This window comes from Salmo salar, chromosome ssa14, assembly GCF_905237065.1.
Source record: "Salmo salar chromosome ssa14, Ssal_v3.1, whole genome shotgun sequence".
Classification (NCBI taxonomy): Eukaryota; Metazoa; Chordata; class Actinopteri; order Salmoniformes; family Salmonidae; genus Salmo; species Salmo salar.
In genome coordinates, this window is record NC_059455.1 from 56,669,475 (window position 1) to 56,682,083 (window position 12,609).

Consider the following 12,609-nt stretch of genomic DNA (forward strand, 5'->3'; position numbering starts at 1 on the left):
TTTGGGCTAGGTTAGGAATGCTGTGTTGCACGTGGAGCGCAAAATTTGTGGCGTCATTACGTCATGTACCTACATTATACAGGTATGCACAGTAGCTTTGACATCTGTTTTTACCACCAGCGTTAAACTAGACATCGGGTCGATACAGATGTTGGCATTTTTAGCTAATATTGGCCGATTCTGATATGTTCACAGATATATCGTGCATCCCTAGTTAATTTGCACGATTTGGTGGAATTAAATTGGCGAGTGTACAGTATACTTATGCATCTTATTTATCACATACGTCGAGCATACAGATACAGAGCCTTTGAGTGGAACATCTGTCAGAAAGCGTGAGAAACTTCTGCAACAGCATCTCAAACAGCAAATGCATAGGCAACGGAAGGCAGGCTTCATCAATGCGTCACACACACACACACCTTTATTTAACTAGGCAAGTCAGTTCAGAACAAATTCTTATTTACAATGACGGCCCTAGGAACAGTGGGTTAACTGCCTTGTTCAGGGGCAGAACGACAGATTTTTACCTTGTCAGCTCGGGGATTCAATCTAGCAACCTTTTGGTTACTGGCCCAACGCTCTAACCACTAGGCTACCTGCGGCTCATTTGCAATGAGCTGGAGGCAGTATGCATTTTCAAAACATATTAGTGCTGTCCAACATTTTGTTTTTATATTGGTCGACCAAAAATAGTCGACCAATCGATTGGTAGAAGTTTTAAAAAAGTGTATTTTTTTATATATAGACACCTATGTGTTTTAATAAAATCAATATGTACTGAGCTTGTCTGATGCTTTAAAACACACTGTTTTATTAAATAATTAAGACACAAAAATGACTTGAGGGAGCCAGAGATCAAGATAGCCTAATCAGAAGGGAAAAAAAAAACTTTCCAACCTTCCTCCTCCCACTGCTGGCCTTCGCAGATTCTGCCACTTCGTTCTTGAAGTTGCCGGTAATAGGCTACACCAAAGGTAGGCAATCTTCTCCATTTGGAGTGCCAATTTATCTTACCATTTCTAACAATCTGAGTGCCAGTTATGATTTTCATATGCACATTGTCATGGAACAGTTTAATTTCATTTATAATAGTCTTTGTATCTCAAAATCATCACTGTCATGTGATTCTAAATCTAAATGATGATTCAAATCTAAAAGTAACTTCTATTGCTAACCATGTAAAAATAGCCTAGATAAAGCCAACAAATAAAAACATTGCAGCCTGCAGGTAGAAAATATCCTATAAACCACATTGCAGACAGGACATGCCTAGCCAAAGAACTTGAAACATTGTATCAACTATCAATTCTGTCCTGCCGAAGCTCGCACTAGCAAACTTGCAACATCGTAAAAAAAAAAAATCTGGGCCCTCAGCGTTTCCAGCGCCAGTGAGTTCAGTACAGACTAGAGGAAGGCGGATTAACAGGGGTCGCTTTCAAATTTTCCCAAGAACTGGTAATCGCCATTTTTGGATGCCGATTATGGCTGATTACATTGCACTCAACGAGGAGACAGCGTGGCAGGCTGACCACCTGTTACGCGAGTGCAGCAAGGAGCCAAGGTAAGTTGATAGCTAGCATTAAACTTAACTTATAAAAAACAATCAATCACTAGTTAACTACACATGATTGATGATATTACTATTTTATCTAGCTTGTCCTGCGTGTCATATAATCAATGCGGTGCCTGTTAATTTATCATCATAGAATCACAGCCTACTTTGCTCTCCAGTCTCTGGGCGAAAAACAGCAGGAGTTTTTGTGAGTGGTCCTGCTGAGAACAATGACACTGAAGTGCGCGCGTGCACGAGACGACTCCATTTTTTTCTTTCAGTGTTTGAACGAATACAACGTCGCCCGGTTGGAATATTATCGCTATTTTACGAGAAAAATAGCATAAAAATGTATTTTAAACAGCGTTTGACATGCTTCAAAGTACGGTAATGGAATATTTTGACATTTTTTGTCACAAAATGCACCGGCGCGTCACCCTTCGGATAGTGACTTGAACGCACGAACAAAACGGAGCTATTTGGATATAACTTTGGATTATTTTGAACCAAAACAACATTTGTTGTTGAAGTAGAAGTCCTGGGAGTGCATTCTGACGAAGAACAGCAAAGGTAATCCAATTTTTCTTATAGTAAATCTGAGTTTGGTGAGGGCCAAATTAGCTAGCCATGATGGCCGGGCCATCTACTCAGAATATTGCAAAATGTGCTTTCGCCGAAAAGCTATTTTAAAGCTAGTGAGGGAGATATGAGTCTCCAGCTTCAGAGATTTTTGCAGTTCGTTCCAGTCATTGGCAGCAGAGAACTGGAAGGAAAGACGACCAAAGGAGGAATTGGCTTTGGGGGTGACCAGTGAGATATACCTGCTGGAGCGCGTGCTACGAGTGGGTGCTGCTATGGTGACCAGTGAGCTAAGATAAGGCGGGGCTTTACCTAGCAGAGACTTGTCGATAACCTGTAGCCAGTGGGTTTGGCGACGAGTATGAAGCGAGGGCCAACCAATGAGAGCGTACAGGTCGCAGTGGTGGGTAGTATATGGGGCTTTGGTGACAAAACGGATGGCACTGTGATAGACTGCATCCAATTTGTTGAGTAGAGTGTTGGAGGCTATTTTATAGATGACATCACCGAAGTCGAGGATCGGTAGGATGGTCAGTTTTACGAGGGTATGTTTGGCAGCATGAGTGAAGGATGCTTTGTTGCGATATAGGAAGCCGATTCTAGATTTAATTTTGGATTAGAGATGCTTAATGTGAGTCCGGAAGGAGTTTACAGTCTAATGCAACCCATTAGACAAAATACGGAACGGTTCCGTATTTCACTGAAAGAATAAACGTTTTGTTTTCGAAATGATAGTTTCCAGATTTGACCATATTAATGACCCAAGGCTCGTATTTCTAAGTCTATGATTTGATATTTGATAGAGCAATCTGACTGAGCGGTGGTAGGCAGCAGCAGGCTCGTATGCATTCATTCAAACAGCACTTTCCTGCATTTGCCAGTAGGTCTTCGCTGTGCTTCAAGCATTGCACTGTTTATGACTTCAAGCCTATCAACTCCCGAGATTAGGCTGGCAATACTATAGTGCCTATAAGAACATCCAATAGTCAAAGGTACTGTATATGAAATACAAATGGTAGGAAGAGAAATAGTCCTATAATTCCTATAATAACTTCAACCTAAAACTGGGAATTTTGAAGACTCATGTTAAAAGGAACCACCTGCTTTCATATGTTCTCATGTTCTGAGCAAGGAACTTGAACGTTAGCTTTTTTTACATGGCGCATTTTGCCATTTTACTTTCTTCTCCAACACTGTTATACATTATTTAAAACAAATTGAACCCGTTTCATTATTTATTTGAGACTAAATTGATTTTATTTATATATAATATATATATATTTATTTATATATATATATATATATATATATATATATATATATTTATATATATATATATATATATTTATTTATATATAAATATATATATATTTATATATATATCAATATATATATATTTATTTATATATAAATATATATATATTTATTTATATATAAATATATATATATATTTATATATAAATAATTATATATATTTATATATAAATAAATATATATATATTTATATATAAATAAATATATATATATAAATAAATATATATATATATATATAAATAAATATATAAAATATATAAATATATATAAATATATAAATATATATAAATATATATATATAAATAAATATATATATATAAATATATATATATATAAATATATAAATAAATTTTTTTTTTTTTTAATCGTCCGATTAAATCGGTATCGGCTTTTTTTGGTCCTCCAACAATCAGTATCGGCGTTGAAAAATCATAATTGGTCGACCTCTAGTACAGACACAGCTGTAGGCTATTTGTGCAAGGGATAAGAAGTAATCAGGTATTTTATGATGTTTCAACTGGATCAGAGAATTCCATTTTTCCCTTTCATGCCAAGTGGTTATCGAAAGGGAAAGAGCTGGATTTTTCCCCCCAAATACATCGAGGAACTATTGTCATTCTCAATGGATTCTAAAAACAGACTTTGTTAACTTGCTGATTGAGGTAAAGAAAAAAATACTTTGAAAAGCTCCACAGCTCATTAGTGGTGGAGGGTTAAGACAAATCAGACATCCCCATAGGGGCACATTTCTAAGCCTACATTTGCGCACAGGCCCGGTAGCATTGACAGGAGCACTCCAAACAAACGACAATGAAAAAGTTCTCTCACAAGTAGCATAGGTTGTGAGCTCTGCAAACGTGTGCACTCCGACAATGAGAATGGTAAATGACTAATAATAATATATTGAATACATTACCAGAAATTACCGTAACCAAACAAACATGAGAATAAACTAAATGAGAATTAACGGTAAATTTAGGCTACTACTGGTAATACAGTACAAACGGAAAGTATTCAGACCCCTTTGTTACATCCTTATTCGAAATGGAATTTAAAAAAGATATCCTCAATCTACACACAATACCCCATAATGACAAAGGTTTAGAAATGCTTGCAAATGTATTCAAAATAAAAAACTGAAATCACATTTCCATAAGTATTCAGACCCTTTACTCAGTACTTTGTTGAAGCACCTTTGGCAGCGATTACAACCTCGAGTGTTCTTGGGTATGACGCTACAAGCTTGGCACACCTGTATTTGGGGAGTTTCTCCCATTCTTCTCTGCAGATCCTCTCAAGCTCTGTCAGGTTGGAATGGGAGTGTCGCTGCACAGCTATTTTCATGTCTCTCCAGAGATGTTAGACCGGGTTCAAGTCCAGGCTCTGGCTGGGCCACTCTAGGATATTCAGAGACTTCTCATGTAGCCACTCCTGCGTTGTCTTGGCTGTGTGCTTAGGGTCGTTGTCCTTTTGGAAGGTGAACCTTCACTCCAGTCGGAGATCCTGAGCACTCCGCAGCAGGTTTTCATCAAGGCGCTCTCTTTACTTTGCTCCGTTCATCTTTCCCTCGATCCTGACTAGTCTTCCAGTCCCTGCCACTGAAAAACAACCCCACAGCATGATGCTGCCACCATGCTTCTCCAGACGTGATGCTTGGCATTCAGACCAAAGGGTTCAATCTTGGTTTCATCAGACCAGAGAATTTCGTTTCTCATGGTCTAAGAGTCCTTTAGGTACCTTTTGGCAAACTCCAAGCGGGCTGTCATGTGCCTTTTACTGAAGAGTGGCTTCCATCTGGCCACTCTACCATAAAGGCCTGATTGCTGCAGAGATGGTTGTCCTTCTGGAAGGTTCTCCCATCTCCACAGAGGAACTCTGGAGCTCATTCAGAGTGACCATCGGGTTCTTGGTCACCTCCCTGACCAAGCCCCTTCCCCCTCAATTGCTTCGTTTAGCCAGGCGGCCAGCTCTTGGAAGAGTCGTGGTGGTTCCAAAGTTCATCCATTTAAGTATGATGGAGACCTTACGTAGACAGATGTGTGGCTTTCCAAATCATGTCCAATAAATTGAATTCACCACAAGTGGACTCCAGTTGTAGAAACACCTCAAGGATGATCAATGGAAACAGGATGCACCTGAGCTCAATTTCGAGTCTCATCATAAAGGGTCTGAATACTTATGTAAATATGGCAGTTTTTTTTGGTTAATACATTTGCAAGAACTTCAAAAAATCTGTTTTCGCTTTGTCATTATGGGGTAGTGTCTGTAGATTAGGGAAAACAATTATTTAATCAATTTTAGAATTTGGCTATAACATAAAATGTGGGAAAACTCAAGGGGTGTGAACACTTTCCGAATGCACAATATACTTAAATGTTTAAATCATAAGTTTTAATACATATGATATGAGGCACGTCTTACCTTGCTTCAAAGTAGTCTAGCCAAAATCAGACTATATCCATGGAGGCAATTATTTTATAATAAGCTCCTTTCATTGTCCAGTAGCAAAAGGCACAATCCTAGTCATATCAACCCATGCTTGTTGTTGCATATTAGATCTCCTTTCTTTCTAAATTTCTAACACAATTTCATCTGTCACATGAAACTGCTTGCAAGTGCGGTGCCTTTTTGACAACAGTGTTGCATTATGGAACGAACATTTGCGCATAGCCTACTGCCTTCTGCGCACTGCTACACTTATGTGAAGAAACGCTGCCCAGTGACACAAACCTACCAGAGGAGCTAAATGACTTCGAGGCAAGTAACACTGAAACATGCATAGCCGATGTAAGACCTTTAACCTGTTGGGGCTATTTGCCAGTATTTGCACGGCTGGATAAAAAAATGTACCCGATTTAATCTGGTTACTAATCCTACCCAGTAACTAGAATATGCATATACTTATTATATATGGATAGAAAACACTAAAGTTTCTAAAACTGTTTGAATGGTGTCTGAGTATAACAGAACTCATTTGGCAGGCAAAACCCTGAGACATTTTCTGACAGGAAGTGGATACCTGATGTGTTGTATTACCTTTAAACCTATGCCATTGAAAAACACAGGGGCTGAGGAATATTTTGGCACTTCCTATTGCTTCCACTAGATGTCACCAGCCTTTACAAAGTGTTTTGAGTCTTCTGGAGGGAGATCTGACCGAACAAGAGCCATGGAACGATGATGGCCCATTAGACACCTGGCGCGCGAGTTCATGTTGGGTACCCTCGTTCCAATACGTTATAAAAGAGAATGCATTCGTCCACCTTGAATATTATTCATGTTCTGGTTAAAAAAGGCCCTAATGATTTATGCTATACAACGTTTGACATGTTTGAACGAACGTAAATATATTTTTTCCCCTCGTTCATGACGAGAAGTCCGGCTGGCTTAGATCATGTGCTAACAAGACGGAGATTTTTGGACATAAATGATGAGCTTTTTTGAACAAAACTACATTCGTTATGGACCTGTGATACCTGGAAGTGACATCTGATGAAGAGAATCAAAGGTAATGGATTATTTACATAGTATTTTCGATTTTAGATCTCCCCAACATGACGTCTAGTCTGTATCGCAACGTGTATTTTTCTGGGCGCAGTGCTCAGATTATTGCAAAGTGTGATTTCCCAGTAAGGTTATTTTTAAATCTGGCAAGTTGATTGCGTTCAAGAGATGTAAATCTATAATTCTTTAAATGACAATATAATATTTTACCAATGTTTTCTAATTTTAATTATTTAATTTGTGACGCTGACTTGACTGCCGGTTATTGGAGGGAAACGATTTCCTCAACATCAATGCCATAGTAAAACGCTGTTTTTGGATATAAATATGAACTTGATAGAACTAAAAATGCATGCATTGTCTAACATAATGTCCTAGGAGTGTCATCTGATGGAGATTGTAAAAGGTTAGTGCATCATTTTAGCTGGTTTTATGGTTTTGGTGACCCTGTCTTTGAATTGACAAAACATTACACACAACTCTTGTAAATGTACTGTCCTAACATACTCTAAATTTATGCTTTCGCCGTAAAACCTTTTTGAAATCGTAAAACGTGGTTAGATTAAGGAGATGTTTATCTTTCAAAGGGTGTAAAATAGTTGTATGTTTGAAAAATTTGAATTTTGACATTTATTTGGATTCAAATTTGCCGCTCTTGAAATGCACCTGCTGTTGATGGAGTGCACCACGCAAGCGTCCCACCTAGCCCATAGAGGTTAAACAGGTCAACATTCGCAAAGCTGCAGGGCCAGACGGATTACCAGGACGTGTACTCCATGCATGTGCTGACCAACTGGAGAGTGTCTTCACTGACATTTTCAACCTCTCCCTTTCCGAGTCTGTAATACCAACATGTTTCAAGCAGACCACCATAGTGCCTGTGCCCAAGAACACTAAGGTAACTTGCCTAAACGACCCATAGCACTCAAGTCCGTAGCCATGAAGTGCTTTGAAAGGCTGGTCATGGCTCACATCAACACCATCATCCCAGAAACCCTAGACCCACTCCAATTGGCATACATATCCACAGATGATGCAATCTCTATTGCACTACACACTGCCCTTTCCCACCTGGACGGAAGGAACACCTATGTGAGAATGCTATTCACTGACTACAGCTCAGCGTTCAACACCATAGTGCCATCAAAGCTCATCACTAAGCTAAGGACCCTGGGACTAAACACCTCCCTCTGCAACTGGATCCTGACGGGCCGGTCCTAGATGATATTGGTAGGGAACAACATATCCGCCACGCTGATCCTCAACACCTTAAGGGGTGCGTACTCAGTCCCCTCCCGTACTCCCTGTTCACTCATGACTGCATGATTGATGGTGTCAGGACAACAACCTCTCCCTCAACGTGATCAAGACAAAAGGAGAAGATTGTGGACTACAGGAAAAGGAGGACCGAGCACGCCCCCATTCTCATCGACGGGGCTGTAGTGGAGCAGGTTGAGAGCTTCAAGTTCCTTGGTGTCCACATCACCAAAAAACAAATATGGTCCAAGCACACAAAGACAGTCGTGAAGAGGGCACGACAAAGCCTATTCCTCCTCAGGAGACTGAAAAGATTTGGCATGGGTCCTCAGACCCGCAAAACATTCTACAGCTGCACCATTGAGAGCATCCTGACTGGTTGCATCACTGCCTGGTATGGCAACTGCTCGCCCTCCGACCGTAAGGCATGACAGAGGAAAGGGCGTACGGCCAAGTACATTACTGGGGCCAAGCTTCCTGCCATCCAGGACCTCTATACTAGGCGGTGTCTGAGGATGACCCTAAACATTTTCAAAGACTCCAGCCACCCTAGTCATAGACTTGTCTCTGCTACCGCACGGCAAGAGGTAGCGGAGCGCCAAGTCTAGGTCCAAAAAGTTTCTTAACAGCTTCTACCCCCAAGCCATAGGACTCCTGAACAGCTAATCAAAAGGCTACCCAGTCCCCTCTTTTGCGCTGCTGCAACTCTGTTTATAATCTATGCATAGTCACTTTAACTCTACCAACATGTACATATTACCTCAATTACCTCGATTAACCAGTGCCCCCGCACTTTGAGACTGTACCGGTACCCCCTGCATATAGCCTCACTTGTTATTTTACTGCTGCTGTTTAATTATTAATCTTTACATTTTCTATTTTTTACTTAACACATTTATGTATTTATTTTACTTCTTAAAGCATTGTTGGTTGAGGGATAGTAAGTAAGCATTTCTCTAAGGTCTACACCTGTTGTATTCAGGGCACATGTGACATACAATTTGATTTGAAATAGTTGATCAACATCTTAAGCTAAATTTTCTGATCTGTTGCATCCAACTCCTTGCTTTTGAATATTTATTTTTTATGTAACCTAAGCCTACTGGTTGTATGAATTTAAAATCAAATACATTTGGGATCTATCATCCCACAACTGTCCCAGAGTTTGCTTGGAATAGGCTATTTTTGTTGACAAGTTGCTCAATACAATATGTTAAGTTTCCTACTATTTTGGATAGTAGAGTGACATGCACTGAGTGTACAAAACATTAAGAACATTTACCTAAAATTGAGTTGCAGGGCTGTGTTCCAAACAAAACAACTAAGTGTGCTTGCTCTAGTTCAACAACAGCACAGCTAGGAAAGCTCAAAAAAGCATCTTACAGTTGGAGACTTCTTTGAGTCATAAAAGTGCATTGAATTTACTTAATGTGCATACTTTGGAGAGCTGTGTGGCCACTTGGATACACTAGTTTGACCTCTCTCAAACCTTTGGCATTTTTTTTTTTGATGCACCTACCCCAAATTTTCCAATAATATTGTGACTGAATGTATCCAGAGTATTTTCAGATTTAATTTCAAGAAATGCAATGGAAAGTACAGTAAATGTAAAATGTACATAAAATCACAGTGTAATGTTTAGACACAGTCTTGAGTCAGGTGAACAGCTGTGTCCTCATCATTTTCCCACAATCTCCTAACTGTTCCCTTTTAATTGCTACCATGGGTATGCATATGCTTTCCATATTTGTTCTGTAAAAAAACTTTTCAATTTAGCCCTATCCATATAGGCTCATTCCCACGAGTGTAAAGGGTTAAAAGCAGTGCACTACATAGGGAATAGGGTGCCATTGGGGATGTACACATACTCACCAATGGTCATATTTATAGACTCTGGCTCCAGACCAGTCAGAAACTTCCTACGGAGGCTGATCCCTTCGAAGTCCACGTAGACCCGCCGGAGAACTTCAAACCCATTCCCAGACACCATCTGGAGAGGGGAAACGGAAGTGCAAATCCTGAGACATAAGTTTGGATGCAGCTGACAAGTCAAAGTGAAAGTGGTGGTGTGCACTGTTGGAAAGATGACTGTTTCTGTGCGCCTCAGCCCATTTCTAAAAGTTCACCTTCTCACTGACGAGGTCGCGGTGCCTGGAGCAGAAGACCTTCCTGTCCTCCTGGAAGACACAGTTGCGGGCGCGGGCGCACATGAAGTGGTAGTTACTCTGACAGGATGAGAGACAGCAGCCAACCGTCGCCCCCGCCTGGCCACAACGCTCACAGCGCTGTAGGGAAGAAATGTACAATGTGTAGAAGAGAAAAGAAAACAGTGTGAGAACGACTGGCAGAAAACTCCCTGAAGAGTAAACGTTGTCATTATAACTAAACGGGCATAGCAGACTTGACAAAACAATTCTATCTATGGAACAATAAAGCTGCTATTATTTTACGGCAATGTTAAAAACATGAAACTGCACACCTATGCCTGAATACAAAGTCTATTGGGAAAGGATGTACTCCAGCGTTGATATGTGGGAAGTGTCCCAAATGTCACCCTATTCACTGCATAGTCCACTATGGGCCCTGGTCAAAAGTAGTGCACTTTATAGGAAACATGGTGCCATTTGAGGCGCAACTATGGTGATGTTCAATGCATTCTTACCATGTGGCGTCCCCTGGAGACAGCACTGTGTACTTGGAGTAGAGCTCCGTTGTCTTCGTACACCTCAGCGGACCACAGGCAGCAGTTGACGTGGGCCCACTCGTTCTGCCCCAGGAACAGCATCCTACCTGCATCCTTCAATAAAAACGAGGAAATTCAGATTTAGAGTGGACCTGAGACAACATTCTTGGATGTCTGAATAGCTGCTAATACCATTACTGTGGGTATAATGTACTACAGAAGTGTTTCACAACGCCGATCCTTGAGTACCCCAAACAGAATACATTTTTGTTTTAGCCGCATAGAAGAACAAACTCAACGAGTCATGTGCTTGTTGATTAGTTCACTAATTGAATCGGGTGTATGGCCACAACAAAAATGTGTTCTCTTTCAGTCAGTCATCTTCGGTACAACACACTATGGAGGAGTCGCACACTCACGACTTCGGTTGATGGATCTACAATCACGCCCGACAAGGCCAATGAAATACATGGCTCGCTGGAAGCCCCTCCTTCCACATGTGAGACTCGGGTTCATTCTTTCAATTATTCCACTCTTCACCTTGGTGTGAACAGGTACATTTCACAGTACTAAAACAAACAATTGGAACACGAGCCTGTCTTATGTTACGTCAACTTAACTGTCCCTTAGGTTGTAGAGCGTGCTCACCCCCTGGATGTTGTGTGCTGTATTTTATGACTAGGAAACTTATGAGAACATTACAAACAATTAGTTATTCTTCTAATTGCTTGGCCTGGCTTCAGCAATAGGTAAGATAGCTAACGAGACCGAAACGAAAAGGTGGGTTCGGGTTTGCGACCACGCCCCCAATTAATTAATAGCTATCCATGTTTGTTGTCTTATGTCTCGGCGCATGCTCAGGCTGCCCTCGCTCTAATCAGTTTGTATGCAAGACTAGGGGACGGCTGGGGCTTGGTGTTTCAGAGGACTTCCTCTCCCGGCTGCCCATACCTCGACAAAGTCGGAGTTGCGGGACACGGAGACGGGTTGGGTCGTTGGTCGGGTCAAATGTCTCCCGGCTCCTGTGCGCTCTGTGACCAGTTATAGGAGGCTACTCCAAGAGAGAGGATGACCAGGTTCTGTCTGTGTGCCTTGGCTAAGCACCGCTTGCCTCTCTTCTCAGAAGAGTCCGGGTTCCACCTCAGTGATCCGGTCCTACATAGACTCGAGACCAGGCTAGCTAACAAGCGCTGCATAGCGCGCTAGCCAGGTTAGCTAACTTGCAAAGGCGAGCTAGCTACTACCATCCAGAAGGCGAGGTCAGTAAAGGTGCATCAAAGTTGGGACCGAGAGACTGAAAAACAGCTTCTATCTCCAGGCCATCAGACTGCTAAAACAGCAATCACTAACTCAGAGACTGCTCCCTACATTGAGACCCAATCACTGGCAACTTCAATAAATGGATCACTAGTCACTTTATACAACACTCTAAATAATGACACTTTAATAATGTTCACATATCTTACATTACTCATATCACATGTATATACTGTATTTTATACCATCTATTGCATCTTGCCTATGCCATTCAGCCATCGCTCATCCATACACTTACATGTACATATTTTCATTCACCCCTTTAGATGTGTATTAGATGTGGGGGAATTGTTAGATTTCTTGTTAGATACTACCGCACTGTCGGAACTAGAAGCACAAGCATTTCGCTACACTCACATTAACATCTGCTAACCATGTCTGTGACAAATAAATGTAGATT

The 12,609-nt window shown here is 40.9% G+C and overlaps 1 protein-coding gene across 4 annotated transcripts in view; it reads right to left on the reverse strand.

Annotated features, from left to right (window-relative positions):
* LOC106570121 (histone-lysine N-methyltransferase 2B) overlaps nucleotides 1-12,609 on the reverse strand; it is a 96,610-nt gene that overhangs the window by 29,565 nt on the left and 54,436 nt on the right. For all 4 annotated transcript variants that reach the window (XM_014142152.2, XM_014142151.2, XM_045694603.1 and 1 more), the window contains 3 exons: nucleotides 10,872-11,006; nucleotides 10,336-10,494; nucleotides 10,082-10,199 (listed from right to left, as the gene is read on the reverse strand). In XM_014142152.2, coding sequence (XP_013997627.2) covers nucleotides 10,082-10,199; nucleotides 10,336-10,494; nucleotides 10,872-11,006 — 412 coding nt within the window. The remainder of the gene's footprint in view (nucleotides 1-10,081; nucleotides 10,200-10,335; nucleotides 10,495-10,871; nucleotides 11,007-12,609) is intronic.